The 16,229-nt window shown below is 40.7% G+C and overlaps 1 protein-coding gene across 2 annotated transcripts in view; it reads left to right on the top strand.

The window, feature by feature from the left end:
- ATP9B (ATPase phospholipid transporting 9B) overlaps nt 1-16,229 on the top strand; it is a 2,445,811-nt gene that overhangs the window by 2,317,142 nt on the left and 112,440 nt on the right. For both annotated transcript variants that reach the window (XM_078687568.1, XM_078687569.1), the window contains exon 21: nt 3,001-3,090. In XM_078687568.1, the coding sequence (XP_078543694.1) occupies nt 3,001-3,090 (90 nt within the window). The remainder of the gene's footprint in view (nt 1-3,000; nt 3,091-16,229) is intronic.

Here is a 16,229-nt window from a genome sequence, read left to right on the forward strand (position 1 = left end):
CCATGTCAACCTTCTGGAGCTCCGGGTGATCCGTCTTGCACTCAAGGCATTCCTTCCCTCTGTCCAAGGAAGAGTAGTGCAGGCGTTCATTTCGGACAACACCACCGCCATGTAGTACTGCAACCAACAGGGCGGGTGGGGTCGTGGACCCTATGCAAGAGGCCCTCCGCTTCTGGACATGGCTGGAACATCAGGGCATATCCCTGGTGGTTCAACACCTGGCAGGTTCACTGAACGCCAGGGCCCACGAACTCAGCCTCAGGTGCATGATGGATCACGAATGGCGTCTTCACTTGGAGGTGGTGCAAGGTCTCTTTCGACAGTGGGGGGAGCCTTGGTTAGATCTATTCTCCACCGAAGAGAACGCACAATGTCAGCGATCCTGCACGCTGGAATTTCCAAGCCCGCACTCGCTAGGCAACTCTTTTCGTCGCGAGTGGGGTTGCAGTCTGTTGTATGCCCAGAGTGCTGAAGAAGCTCAGGCGCGACCGGGCTCAAGTCATTCTTATGGCTCTGGATAGGGCACGAAGACTCTGGTATCCTGAGCTGCTCAACATGGCCATAGATCCTCCGACCCGTCTGCCTCTTCGGGAGGATCTTCTGTCGCAGTAATAGGGGACGGTACTCCACCCGAACCTCTCCAGCCTCCACCTCCTTGCGTGGAGATTGAGCGGCGGCAGTTGACGTCTTTCGACCTGCCTCCTGTAGTCTGTGCTGTAATTCTGGCAGCCAGGCGTCCCTCCACCAAGACAGTATACGCCTGCCGGTGGAACAAATTTGTGGCATGGTGCACAGCAAAGGCTGTGGATCCCCTTTCTGCCCCTCTTTCTGAGGTTCTCTTGTTCCTTCTTTCTTTGGCCCAGCAGGGCTCTGCTCTGGACACTATCAAGAGCTATTTCTCGGCCATCTCTGCCTTCCTTCTGCTTCCCGATCAGCCTTCTCTTTTCAAGTCCTTGGTTGTAAATTGTTTCTTGAAAGGCATAACTCATCTCTTTCCTCCTGTTCCCTTCGTTATGCCTCAGTGGGACTTGAACCTGGTTTTAACTTATTTAATGTGTGCTCCCTTTGAGCCGCTTCACAATTGTCCTTTGAGGCTTTTAACTCTTAAAACTGCATTCATGATGGCCATCACCTCTGCCAGACGAGTGAGTGAGCTCCAGGCGCTTTCTTCTAAGCATCCTTTTCTGCCTGTGCATCCGTACAAAATTGTCCTCAGGACTCGTCCATCCTTCTTGCCCAAGGTTGTCACTGCCTTTCACATCGGGCAAACCATCATTTTGCCCACCCTCTTTCCACCTCCGCATCCTTCGAAAGCGGAAGAGAGGCTCCACCTTCTGGACCCATAAGCCGGCGCTTTTCTTTTATCTGGATCGCACCAAACAGTTCCGGGTGGATGACCAGCTCTTTGTTGGGTACGTGGGCGCATAGAAAGGTCGAGCCGTACACAAGCGGACTAATTCCCAATGGGTCATCTTGTGTATCAAAACATGCTATTCTCTTGCAAAGAAGGTGCCCATTCCACCAGGGCGATGGCAGCCACTACTGCTCTGGGGTGAGGCGCTCCTCTGAATGACATCTGTCAGGCAGCTACGTGGGCATCACTGCACATGTTCACCGAGCACTACTGCCTGGACAGTCAAGTCCGGAGAGATGGCTTCTTTGGCTGTTCTGTTCTCCAGGACTTTCTGGTGTGAACTCTGTGTGCAAATCCAACCACGGGGTTGCTTTTCTAAGGTAAGGAATCTATAACTAAAGTCTTTCTTTTAGATGAACATGTTACTTAACTTAACTTCGGTAACGATATAACGATATACTTAACTTCGGTAACGATATAACAATATATCTGTAAGAAACTTTAGTTAGTTATAGATTCCCTACCACCCCACCCATGCTCCCTGTTCTGTGAACTGATTTCCAGGGTTAAGGTTATTCTTTCAGGGCCCTAGTTTTGTGCACCAGTGGTCAGTGTCTTGCATGGCTCTGCGTTTCTGGCGCGGAAAGTTGTGTACTAGAACTGACGTCCGCGTGCGAGGGGGGTGTCTAAGTAGCTGCCGCAACGTCATCCCGGCTACACGACACCAACGACGAACACGTAGCTAACCGATGCCACCTTCCAACACGCAGAGGTACTGTTGCCGAAATTTTTTCCAGATCCAGTCTGACGCCTGGGGGTAATTCTCAGGTACGGAATCTATAACAAACCAAAGGTAAAGTAACTTGTTCTTTAGGGGGAATTAACCGTAATCCCCTGAACAATCAAACCATCATTTTCAGTCAGAGCGTCTCCAGGAAGCTGGGGCTGCTCCCCGTCATAAAGGTGCTGCACAGAACCTCACCCTCTCAGGACAATGTGTCTACTGTGAGCCGGGGATTGCTCCGCATCACGGACTGACCCCCCCCCCCCCCCCCCAACCCCCTCCCCAGACAACCAATCTCCACAGTAAGATTGGGGCCTGTTCCCCATCGCAAAAACTATCCAGACACATTCCATTGAGCATAAGCTCCAGGTGCCCACTCCTGGAATATGCGTTGGGTCGGGAGTCAGTAAGGGGCAGCACCTGGCAGGCGATCAGGTCTCACCCATCCAGCCCGGCAGTGAATGCAATGTCATAGTCCATATTTAATGCAGTATAGACTGATCCATCTCAACAACACAGCAGTTGTGCAAGGCTGTGATGTGACCCACCAGCGGGACCAAAGCAGACCAGACGATCACACTAAGAAACCTCATGTCTGCAATCAGCTCCAACAAGCCATAGCTCCCACAACATTCAACCCATTTCTCTAGGTCATCAAAAGGAAAGAACTTAGGCAAAACAAAAGCATGGAACCATTCCAATAGTAAAGCACCTGTATCAGTGTCAAAGACAGATTTCCGATGGAAGAGGGAAACCGACTCACCGAACACAATGTGTTACAAATCAATCAGTTGGTTATACTTCTTTGTTCTACTACTCTTTCACTGCTTGCATTTTAAACAATTCTTTTTATTTATTGCAGGTAAGCAATCGAGGAGAAGCTCATTTGGAGCTAAATGCCTTTAGAAGGAAGCATGACTGTGCCCTGGTGGTCTCGGGTGATTCCCTAGAGGTAATTTCTATTGTTTTTTATTTCAAATAACAAACATGAATGTGTATAAATCAGATTTGTTCAGATCATGGAGTTCTTGAAACATTAGGAAATATTATACTGAATCTAATGTAGATTTAAGACTTTTCTAGATGTTTCAGATGAAGTGTTAATTCAATTAGCCTCTCCATCTTTGGGTAAAAATAGTGAGTCTAATTTTCTAGAAAGGTTGTAAGATATCCAAATCTCAAGTAATTTGCTCTGTAGAATGTATTTCAGGGTTTTAAACTACTCCTGGAAAGAATTTACGAATTGATCTGATATCTTGGAGATATAATATTTATTTGCAAGTTAAATACCAGCTTTATACTCCTTCCAAACTCTCCTTACATCCCTTTTTTGTAGTCTCCAGTGCGTTCTTTTGCTATAGTATTAATCATTGTCACAACTGTCTTTATTACCTTGAGCTCACCTTAAGGTAGATGGTTTAAATTACTTCACGTTGTTCACTTTATAGTACATAGTTGCATTCTTCTCTACAGCATCCCATGTGACAGTCTCAGTGGATGCCTTTAGAGCCCTCACTAAAAGAGACCTGCAACCCTCAAAACAGTTCACAGTGGAGAACAAGCATTTAAGCACCAATTACATACAACCACTAGCTTAGTCTGATGAGGTTTCTTTGAAAATAAAAGACACAGACTAAGGGGTCGATTACAATGTCATTCGGAACGCATTTTGTCCGAATCGGTCTCGGAATGGTTTCCAACCGGATTGGATTTGGGGAGTCCGACCATCCGATTACAATGGTTCCGGATACCATTCTGTTGGACTACCATTGACTTCAATGGGAGCCTGTGTTCTGACCGAATACATAGGTTTCCATTGAAGAAAGGGGTGGGTGGGGAAAATCGTGCACCCTGTGGCGGCAACCCCTTGGTGCCTACCACAGTGTGCATGGTTTGAAAGGGGGGTCCATTGGGGGCCCCCTCAGGCCGCATTCAGAAGGCTCCGGGTGAAGGGGGCCTGCTACGGGCCCCCATCATGAGATTCTGACAGCCAATCCGTGTCAGACAAACTGATTTGGAAAGGATATCCGAATCTGTCATCGTAATTGCTCGGTCAGAAACGCAGTCCGTAGACCTGTACGAGTCGGCTCCAAACCACTCTGTTCCTCCGAATGCCATCCGGAACGAGTTCGAAAGTCCAAACACTTTCGGAACATCATAATTGGTTGTTCAGAAAGCTTTCCCGAATAGGATTCTGTGGACCCGAATCCAATTGGGAGCCTTTCTGAACGACATCGAAATCAACCCCGAAGTAGTCTGTATCAGTGACTCTGCAAATACTAAATCCCACCCTGGCCGGTCCACCATTAATGACCGGCTATTTTATGCAAATTTATACAAATATTTTCGGGTAGAGTATGGTGTCCATATCTAACTGAAGCAAAACATTATATGCAGAATCATATCACTTAATACTAAAACACATTTTGATCAATCAATTATGTCTTCAAGTAACAAAATAAAGTAGCATCTTCATTATGTTATACATAATATTAACATGATCAATAGATAATCCAAATGTCTACAAAGCAACAGCCAACACGTGCTTTGTGGTATTCAGAAAAATGTGATTCTTCAGAGCTGTAGTTTTTTTTCCACGTGTACTTTACACATGGAAAAAAAACGGAATTTGAAAGATACATATTATACATACATACAAAGTTTCAAAATAACCTCTATTATTAATTCACATCCTCAAGTAATATACATTGAAATGGTTAATGTGTATACACAAATATTCTATTTGACACTTAAATAGTCTAAAAAACTATTGATAATCCTACATGCAACAAATTGATATAAACAATAAAGTGCAATCAAATTCAAATTTGTATATATGGACAGAAAATGGATGTCTACTACAAACAGCATTGGCCTCCATCTTAATATTTAACTTTGCCTAATAATTTAATAATTCACATATTTATACAATTTGTGCTCTTATTTTCTTGATCAATTGATCCCAATAATATTTAAGTCTGTGGAATACCCTCTTTACTACAATTGGTTTACAAAGAAAGGGGGCACATAGTAAAAAAGTTATTCATCAACTATCTTTGATTCTTTCACTTATGTCACAATGCAAAGAGTTACAGTAAATAAATTAATGAAGTACATAGCTAATCAAATAAATAATTCTAGTATAAAGTATAGATTATAAAGGGAGTTATGTAGCTTCCTCAGTGTAATGGATTACCCAATAAAATAGAGCAGGGGTCTCCAACCTTTTCTGTAATAAGATCTACTTATGTTCAATGAAAATCTTCCTGAGTTACTAATATTATTAGAGATGTTATAGTAACCACATAAGACAAGGTTTTGTTGATGACCACCATATGCAAGAGTACTAGCAGTGACCACCTCTGTGCATCAGGATGGTTACCAGCAGGAATGTAAAAAATGCTTTATCTTTGTCAAATGCCTCTACTTGGCTAACATAACAGTCATTGCTGCAATGCGACTAGCATCATGTTAAAAATATTAGTAATAAGTGATTCCCAACACTGTATAATTTTTGTCACTCAAATGTCTGCTTTAAATATATATTGGAAATGCAATCATTATTCCCCAAACATCAACTTATGTGTTCTGAAAATACACACACATTTTCATCTCAAATACATGCTTTTCAGTTTTAGAATAAATATATAAATTCAACCAAGCAAAAGCTTGTAATTTAGTTCACTGTGCTGCACACAAGAGAGCTACATACAGGTAGCTAAACAGCTACCAGTAGCTCAGAAGCTTCTCATCTGAGAAGTCTTCAGTAAGGAATGCATCTACAAGCACATTGAAGAATGCTATTGTCTAATTACTCACAGTTTGGATAGCTCTGAGAACCCCCATACACATCTTAACAAACCTACCACTGATTTATATATACAATATCCCTTCTTGTATCTTCATACATCATTTCTTTCAAAAGTCAAGGCATTAGAGCAGTCCCTGTAATTTCATCATACAAAATTTGGATATATCTTAAAAGTATAAGATTAAACATATTCAGAGATACCTCAGTGACAAGTCTCATGTAGAAAAAAGAAAAATGTCACAACATATAAGTTTCCCATAAGGAACCAGTGACACATAACGTATGTTAGGATCCGATGCTCAAACTTTGTTTGCTATGACTAAATTTAAATTATATAGATTAACTGCAGTCATGTATCCTATTGTGGATTTGAATTCTACTTCACTTTTCATCCATGAGGATCATTGAAATTCATTGTGCCCGCAAAATCTATACAGCAACAAAAGCATTTTCTCTGCAGAAAAATATACAAAAATAATACAGGCAACTAAGTGGAAACATCCTTCTGATAATCATGCCCTCGGTATGCTATTATTACAACAATCAATGTCTAAGCTCAAAGAGACGTACCTTCCAAAGTAAGTTAACAATCAGTGTGGTATCATCCCACTCACAATGGTATTTAGAAACCGCCCAAACAAGTCTTATTTATCTCTTTTCCAGCCAGTAGGGCATGCCATCTTGAAATCATGCACTTTTGCCAGATTCAAAAAGTGTTGCAATGCCAACTAATAGAGGAACCTAAAAAGGCCTGTTTACAAATTATCTGCATGATATAAAAACCAAATGTGAACTTGCAATTAATGAAAGTTTGAATTTGATAAACAGACTGTGTTTTACCACATGTAAACACACTCATTCCATTTGGTACGTATTTGCAACAGATGCATCTGTTGCACTTAAACCTGCTGCTAAGGCAAGTACGTAACCAGATGTTACTTTCGGCAGAGAGTCCTTAAAAGATTTGTATCAGTGTGACATATACATTGTACAACTTTCTAATGTATTGCCTTGTTTGTTATTGCAGGTTTCTTTAAATAGAATCATACAACTTCCATATATCAATTCTTGTATAACAAAAACACATAATTCTTGAATCATTATTATACATCTTCCATGAATCAATTCACATAACAAAAATCCAGTTTCCATCAAGAAATCAAACTATACATCAAAACTAATTTCAAGAATACATTTATAAGCCTATTTCAAGATCCATAATCAACTGATCCAGATGTATTGATGTGTGCATCCAAAATAAGGACCGTACAAGCTCTATTTGTGTAGATTATATAACCATCATAGTGTAGGATAGTAACTGACACATGATAGGGTCAGACATCCCTGGTCTAGGCACTTTTTGACAACTCTTACCAGTGAATCACTTTACAGATCGTGGTGTTCAATCTCCTTATACTTCTTGTTGGGGAGAAATAAAAACTTGCTACTGAGATGGAAGATAAAATTAATGTACATTATTTTGATGGATCGCCTTCGGAATTGCCTATAAGCATAATTGGTTTGACACAGAGAATGAGACCTATATTCAATAACACTTATAATAAATTGAGCCTTGAAAAAGATGGCCACCTCGAACCATGTGTTGGCTGTTTCTTATTATGAAATCATTCGATTGTCTTTCAATGTCACTTCATAAAAACCTGATGAATTAAATCCACAAATATATTAATATATTTTGTTTGAAAGAAATTTAGAAGTGGGTCATTTTTAATCTAATCTGAAAATGGACTCCTTATAAAAAAGATCTTCATTTGGGTACCCTGACAGTACCAGGCAGGACTGGAAGTTGGTGTTTAATGCCACTTCCAAAGCCAGGAAAGTCGCAGCTGGACTTATGCAGCATGGCCTCACTGCCACATGGGAGAGCAAACAGGACCATGAATGCCAAAGGGGTGCATGATTTTCTAGAGCAGTGACTATAAGTGATTTAGGGAGCCGCCTTTTTCATCTTTTCAGGGGATAATTACCACTGGAAACAAAACAGTACAATGCAATAGCTTCATTGTGTGCAATACAGTCATAGAACACTAACATCTCATCAAGGAAGACTGGAAGAGAGAGTAAATAAACTTTATTGTATAGTTAATAAAAACCATTACAAAAAGTAGAAAAAGGAACAGCCATTTAAAATGAATGATCAACGAGCATCCATGATTTAAATTTAGCAACATTAAAATACAAAGGTACGTACAAGAAACATCCAGTGCCAAGTAAATTCAATTATATATTGTCCATTTACTTGTTGTGCAACAGTAAGTAAAAACTCGTCTTCCGTTAACTACCAAAGAACAAAAGGTAGGTGGATGTCTTGCATAACATTAAAAAAAATAAAAAATAAAGGAGAAAACAAAATTTAATTTACTTTTCAAACTTGTGCGGTAATACCCCTTTTGTTCTCAAAGTTCATGACAAATTTGACTAATCTGCAGATCAATTGTGGATCCACTGTACACAAGGCTTGTATGACCGCGTAGCGACAGGTACGTATTCTATGTTCAATTAACTTTGACTTTAACCAGTACCGTCGTTCCTGATCCAGTGCAGGACAGATGCATAGTAGATGGATAAAGTCTTGTTTTGCATCTCCACATAGATCACACTCCTTAGTGTCCGGTTTCCTCCAATCCGATTTGTCAGCATTTGTCGGCAGATTACCCATCCTCAAATTAAGGTATTTCGTTTTGACATGTGAGGAAAAGGAAAGACCAAAGTAGGCTGCAGGTTTAAGCACTTTGTATGATTGTATTATCATCCAGGCGTGCGCTCTGTGACTGAAGATTAACTTGTCATTGATCAGAGAGTGCCTGTTTGCAGCCCTTTTAATCGCCAGCTTGAATGATGATACCAGTAGGTTAGTTTGCCACAGGGCTGTAAGTTCAGTAGTGTCGAGGGATAGTTTTAAATACTTAGCGTACTGAGAATTAGGGTTATTTTGCATTGCTTCCCAGGTGGCTTGGTTAATTCCTGTTTTCCTGTTCATCCAAATATCGTACCAGAATTTAATGGTCTCATACTTTTTTTGCAGTTCTTGGGATTGCAGGCCGAACTCCAATCGGACCTGCGCAGGTGAGGCATTGGACGATACACTAAAAACCCGCTTGTAGGCTCTAGTTTGAATTCGGTCTAGGAGCTGTGCACTTCTGCCATGATGTAACACGCTGCCATAGCCTATTGTAGGTAGCAGCTTGGCTTTGATGACTGTCAGAAGTGGATTAAAAAACAAGCCTTGAGCTGTTTGGAAATGCTATTGAACGCATGTAACAGGGCTATTCCTTTTTTTTCGATGGCATCGAAGTGCTGAGAGAAGTTGAGGCGACTGTCCAATTGTATTCCCAAATACTTGTAATTGCCCACCACTTCCAATTTTTTATTGTCTATAACAAAAACCGGCATAGTATTTCGTCGACGGGTCAGTATCATGATCTTTGTTTTCTGGCTCTTGATTTCGAGAAGATTAAGCTTTGTGTAATCTGCCAGTTCGTGCAGGAGACGTTGCAGACCTATTTTTGTTTGACTTAGGAGCACCACATCGTCGGCATAGGAGAGATGTGTCAGGCGTAGTGTTCCTAGCCGCGGTGGGTGAGCATTGGTTTCATCCAGCCTTAAGGTTAGGTCTGCCATGAACAAATTAAAAAGATAAGGGGCCAGCACACAGCCCTGTTTTAATCCGTCATGTGTGTTGATCTTTCGTGTCAGCCGGTGCCCATTAGCAATCTTTACCTGCATCCAGGTATCTGTATATAAATCCATTATAGGGTTTAGAATTGTGTCCGGCAAGCCCTGCTGCTTTAATTTGGACCATAGTAGTTGACGGTTTATACGGTCAAAGGCCGCCTTGAAGTCAATGAAGCAGGAGTACAATGCTTGATGGTTTTGCATACTTTTTTCGGCAATTAGACTTATTGCCATTGTGTTGGCCATGGTGCCTGTGCCCCTGCGGGAAACCAGACTGGACGAGTTTTCTTAAAGATGGGGAGGGGCTACTTTCCTCCTGACCCTCCTACAAACAAGTCAGTCCTGTAGCGTTATTCCAAAAGTGAACAACGTCCCCAAACGCACTCAGAAAAATGATGTTTAAAAAACACCTGATTGACAATTTTGTTGAAAGTTCCTTTGAATAAAGTTTTATTTGAATTTTCTTGAATTTTTTAACTTTTCATTATGTTATTTTCATATCAATAATTTTCTTTCACACATATATATCCCTTGCCCAATGCATTTCGGTCACTAGGCCCTTCATCAGGGGATTCATATTCTTGAACCTGCCGGTATGGTTAGTTTAAAATCACAACTCGTTGTAAAATATGGATATAGAAAGCAGCGTTTTTCTATGGGCGTTTCAGACAGTGACTTATATATCCGGAGTTCGAAGAAAGTCTCATTATCGCGAGTGTAATGGGTGTGAACCTCCTCCGACGCTTCTGTCGCTTCCGTGGCACACCGACTGGTTGGGTAGAGCTTAGGTAGATCGCCTGGATTCTCTCGACAGGCCTTTCATTGGACGTTTAGCAAATCCTGATGGATCTGCCATTCCATAGTTAAAAACTTTTCAGGTCGAAGCCTAACTCGGCTCTTGACTAATTCAAGGAGAGCAAGGCCCCCGTTTGCTTTCTCGTCCTCGCTCAGCCTGTTAGGAAGTTCCCCTACAGCAATACCCTTTTTGTTGCTTTGGAAGGGTTATCAGCAGAGGTAAGGCCAATACCCTCTCCAGCAGCAGCAGGCCTACCTGCGCTTTCTAGGGTGAGGCAGGGTAGTTAGCCAACAGCACTCCGGGCAAGGTTGGGCTGTTAGCCATCTACACTCAAGCCCCCAGGGCAACGTTCCACCTAGACCCTTCGCCCTAACCCCACAGCATAATTGATTTGAGCCTGGCGGACCATGATCGCCCGGTAGGAGGTAGAATTAACTTTCATACCCCCCGGATGGCGGAGCATCACATCAGATCAATGAGTGCTTCAGATCGAGAAACATGAATACGCCCTACCTTTTCTGTCTTTTACTCGGACATGTCATCCACACAGCAACACCTCCCAGAAGATCACTTGTCCATACTCTGTGAAGAAGTGAAAGTTCTCTTGGCTAAGGAAGCGAAAGAGAGGGTGTCCGAACCAGACACTGAGACTGGTTGTTACACCTGTTACTTTTTGGTGCTAAAAAAAGATGGAGGCCTTCATCCCATCCTAGAGTTCTGCCCTCTAAACTTTTTTCCTCAAAAGGACAAGTGGGAAATGCTCACCCTGACCAAGTTCTGCCTGCCATGGATTCAGGAGACTGGATAGTAGTACTTGACTTGGAGGACACATTTTCACATCGCCGTCCTACAGGCGTTAAATGTGGTTTCAGGTGGGCAAAGAGCACTTTCAGTTCTCTTTGCTCCCCTTTGGCCTGACCAGTACACCTCAAGTGTTCACAAAGGTGATTGTTGTGGTTGCAGCCCAACTGTGGAGGTTGGCAATACCGATCTTCCCATACCTCGACAACTGGCTAATGAAAGCGGACTCGCCTGAAACAATCATCAACCACCTTCGGTCAAAGGTTAGTTACCTTGTTAACATTGCTGCCTTTCTCAATCAGTATGTCGAAGTCACACCTTACTCTTTTACAGTGCATCCTTACAATGGATCCAACCTGGATAGGGTGCTTTTTCGAGCTTTTCATCCTCCTCAACGAGCCCAGGTTGTTCGGGCTATGATCCTGATGTTTCGACCCTTGACCTGGGTCTTAGTGAGTGCGGCTCTGAGGCTTCTTGGCCTTCTGTATCTTGCTTGTGAACCATGATAGCTGGCACATGCCGGATCTACAGTGGGATCTGAAGTCAGACTCAATCCTGGTGCTAAAGGAGGCTGCAAAAGATCTGCAATGGTGGCTGCCCAACCACAATTGGGCATATGGCAGACCACTCTCCCTATCCCACCCAGAGCTAAGGGTCTTGACAAATGCATTATTTCTGGGTTGTGGGGAGGTGGAGGTCAAAGGAGTCTGATCCCCAGCGGAAGTTTGTTTCCTCATCAACTTGTTGGAGTTGCAAGCAATTTCCTTGGCACTGAAGTAATCCATCAACATCAAAGGGAACTGGTGAAGGTTCTCACAAGCATCTAATTCGCCATGTGGTACTGCAACAAACAGGGCAGAGTGGGGTCATGGCTCCTGTGTGCCTCAGGAAGTAGCTGAACGCTCAGGGTAGCACTCTGATTGGTCAACACCTTGCAGGATATTTAAAAGCCAGAGAGGACAAACTCAGCCACCCATCCCTCAGAGATCACAAACTGCAGTTAAACTCGGAGGTGGCACTGGGGGTCCTCCAGCAATGTGGAGATGCCTGGCTCACTCTATTCGCCACTACAGAGAACCCGTAATGTCAAACCTTTAATCATTGGAGTTCCCAAGGCAGTCCTCCTTAGTAGATTCCTTCCATATACATTCCTTCCATCTGCATTGGGGAGCAGGACTGCTGCATGCCTTCCCCCTTCCCTCTCCTGGCCAGAATTCTGAAAAAGATGAGGAAAAACTAGGCCCAAGTCATCCTAGTGGTGCTGTTCTGTGTGAGGAGACGGTGGTACCGAAACTTCTGGCCATGAGCATTTCACCTCAAGTTCAGCTGCCCCTTCAGGAGAACCTTCTGCCGCAGCAGCATAGCTGAGTCCTGCACCCAAACCTGCATGATCTACACTCCATGCACGGCAATTAAGCAACGACAGTTGATGGCTTTCGGGTACACAGTCAAAATATCGAGCTGAAAATTTCGACCTACCAAAATATCGTGTTTAAAATTTCGAAGGTACAGAATATCGATGTCAAGAATATCGTAGGACAGAATATCGACCCTGAGGTAAGTAATATCGAATTCATTTATATCGATGTAAGTAATATCGAAGTTAGTAATATCGATAGCATATATATCGATGTAACTAATTTCGATGTTATTAATATCGATATTTGTATTATTTTTTTGATTTTTATTATGTATGTGTTATATGTTTTTGTTAAGTATTTAAATTAATTTATATTATATGTGTATTATTTTTATATATTAATAAATTTAATTTTAAGTAAATTATATGTTTTAGTACCGGAGCGGGTTGTGGGTTTATAGGGGAATAGGGTGGGAAGTAATTAAATTGTAAATAATTAATGTATTATTTAATTATTAATTGGCAATTAATTATTTTAATTGAGAAATTATTTATTTAATTGGTAATTAATGTTAATTATTATTAAATGTTATGTTTTAGTACCAGAGTGGGTTGTGGGTTTATAGGGGAATAGGGTGGGAAGTAATTTAATTGTAATTAATGAAAATGATGTGTAATATATTTTGTAAATATTTATTAATTGGCATTCCCTACTTTTGCACCCTTTGGAGTTGGAATAGTAATTTTTCTCCCTACGCTATCCAACGCTTTCCCTACTGTTGCACTCTCTGGAGTGGGAATAGTATTTTTTTGGCAATTAATTATTTTAATTGATAAATTAATTATTTAATTGGTAATTAATGTTAATTATTATTAAATGTTATGTTTTAGTACAAGAGTGGGTTGTGGGTTTATAGGGGAATAGGGTGGGAAGTAATTTAATTGTAATTATTAATTGGCAATTAATTATTTTATTTGATAAATTAATTATTTAATTGGTAATTAATGTTAATTTTTATTAAATGTTATGTTTTAGTACCAGAGCGGGTTGTGGGTTTATAGGGGAATAGGGTGGGAAGTAATTAAATTGTAAATAATTAATGTATTATTTAATTATTAATTGGCAATTAATTATTTTAATTGAGAAATTATTTATTTAATTGGTAATTAATGTTAATTATTATTAAATGTTATGTTTTAGTACCAGAGTGGGTTGTGGGTTTATAGGGGAATAGGGTGGGAAGTAATTTAATTGTAATTAATTAAAATGATGTGTAATATATTTTGTAAATATTTATTAATTGGCATTCCCTACTGTTGCACCCTTTAGAGTTGGAATAGTAATTTTTCTCCCTACGCTATCCAACGCTTTCCCTACTGTTGCACTCTCTGGAGTGGGAATAGTATTTTTTCCCCCAACGCTATCCAAAGTTGTCCGTACTGTTGCACCCTCTGGAGTTGGAATAGTAATTTTCCCACCTACGCTATCCAACGCTTTCAATACTGTTGCACCCTTTGGAGTTGGAATATTAATTTTTACCCATACGCTATCCAACGCTTTCCCTACTGTTCCACTCACTGGAGTTGGAATAGTCATTTTTACCCTTACGCTATCCAACACTTTCCCTAATGTTGCACTCATTGGAGTGGGAATAGTAATTTTTCTCCCTACGCTATCCAACACTTTCCCAACTGTTGCACTCTCTGGAGTGGGAATAGTAATTTTTCCCCCTACGCTATCCAATGTTTTCCCTACTGTTGCACCCTCTGGAGTTGGAATAGTAATTAGCCAATCTACGCTATCCAACGCTTTCCATACTGTTGCACCCTTGGAGTTGGAATATTAAATAATATTTTTACGCTATCCAACGTTTTTCTTACTGTTGCACCCTTTGGAGTTGGCATAGTAATTTTTACCCATACGCTATCCAACGCTTTCCCTACTGTTCCACTCACTGGAGTGGGAATAGTAATTTTTACCCACCCGTTATCCAACGTTTTCCCTACTGTTGCACTCTCTGGAGTGGGAATAGTAATTTTTACTCTTAAGCTATCCAACGTTTTCCCTAATGTTGCACTCATTGAAGTGAGAATAGTCATTTTTACATACCCGCTATCCAACGCTTTCCCTACTGTTCCACTCACTGGAGTGGGAATAGTAATTTTTACCCACCCGTTATCCAACGTTTTCCCTACTGTTGCACTCTCTGGAGTGGGAATAGTAATTTTTACTCTTACGCTATCCAACGCTTTCCCTAATGTTGCACTCATTGGAGTGGGAATAGTCATTTTTACATATCCACTATCCAACGCTTTCCCTACTGTTCCACTCACTGGAGTTGGAATAGTAATTTTTACCCACCCACTATCCAACGTTTTCCCTACTGTTGCACTCTCTGGAGTGGGAATAGTAATTTTTACTTTTACGCTATCCAACGCTTTCCCAACTGTTGCACTCTCTGGAGTGGGAATAGTAATTTTTCCCCCTACGCTATCCAACGTTTTCCCTACTGTTGCACCCTCTGGAGTTGGAATAGTAATTAGCCAATCTACGCTATCCAACGCTTTCCATACTGTTGCACCCTTTGGAGTTTGAATATTAAATAATATTTTTACGCTATCCAACGTTTTTCTTACTGTTGCACCCTTTGGAGTTGGCATAGTAATTTGTACCCATACGCTATCCAACGTTTTCCCTACTGTTCCACTCACTGGAGTGGGAATAGTAATTTTTACCCACCCTTTATCCAACGTTTTCCCTACTGTTGCACTCTCTGAAGTGGGAATAGTAATTTTTACTCTTACGCTATCCAACGCTTTCCCTAATGTTGCACTCATTGGAGTGGGAATAGTCATTTTTACATATCCGCTATCCAACGCTTTCCCTACTGTTCCACTCACTGGAGTTGGAATAGTAATTTTTACCCACCCGCTATCCAATGTTTTCCCTACTGTTGCACTCTCTGGAGTGGGAATAGTAATTTTTACTCTTACGCTATCCAACGCTTTCCCTAATGTTGCACTCATTGGAGTGGGAATAGTAATTTTTACATACCCGCTATCCAATGCTTTCCCTACTGTTCCACTCACTGGAGTTGGAATAGTAATTTTTACCCACACGCTATCCAATGCTTTCCCTACTGTTGCACTCACTGGAGTGGGAATAGTAATTTTTACTCTTACGCTATCCAACGCTTTCCCTAATGTTGCACTCGCTGGAGTTGGAATAGTAATTGTTACCCCTACGCTATCCAACGCTTTATCTACTGTTGCAACCTCTGGAGTTTGAATAGTAATTTTTACCCTTATGCTATTTAATATTATTATTTTTTTTTATGTATTTAAGATGTTACATAATGTTGTATTTAATTAATTTTAAAAATATTGAAAGTATATTTAATTGTTGTTATTTATTAAATATAATTATTTATTATTATTTATGTTATTATTTTATGAGTGTTGATGTATTTTTAAATTGTAGTATTTGTGAATATTTTATAATTATTAAAAAAATTATGTATATATTATAATTATTTAAGTATATATTATATATTTTATTATTAATTGTAATTAAATGTTTAATAGTAAATATGTATTATTTATTCATTTTAAACATTATAACACATT

The sequence above is a fragment of the Lissotriton helveticus genome, chromosome 4_1, assembly GCF_964261635.1.
Source record: "Lissotriton helveticus chromosome 4_1, aLisHel1.1, whole genome shotgun sequence".
In the NCBI taxonomy this organism is placed as follows: Eukaryota; Metazoa; Chordata; class Amphibia; order Caudata; family Salamandridae; genus Lissotriton; species Lissotriton helveticus.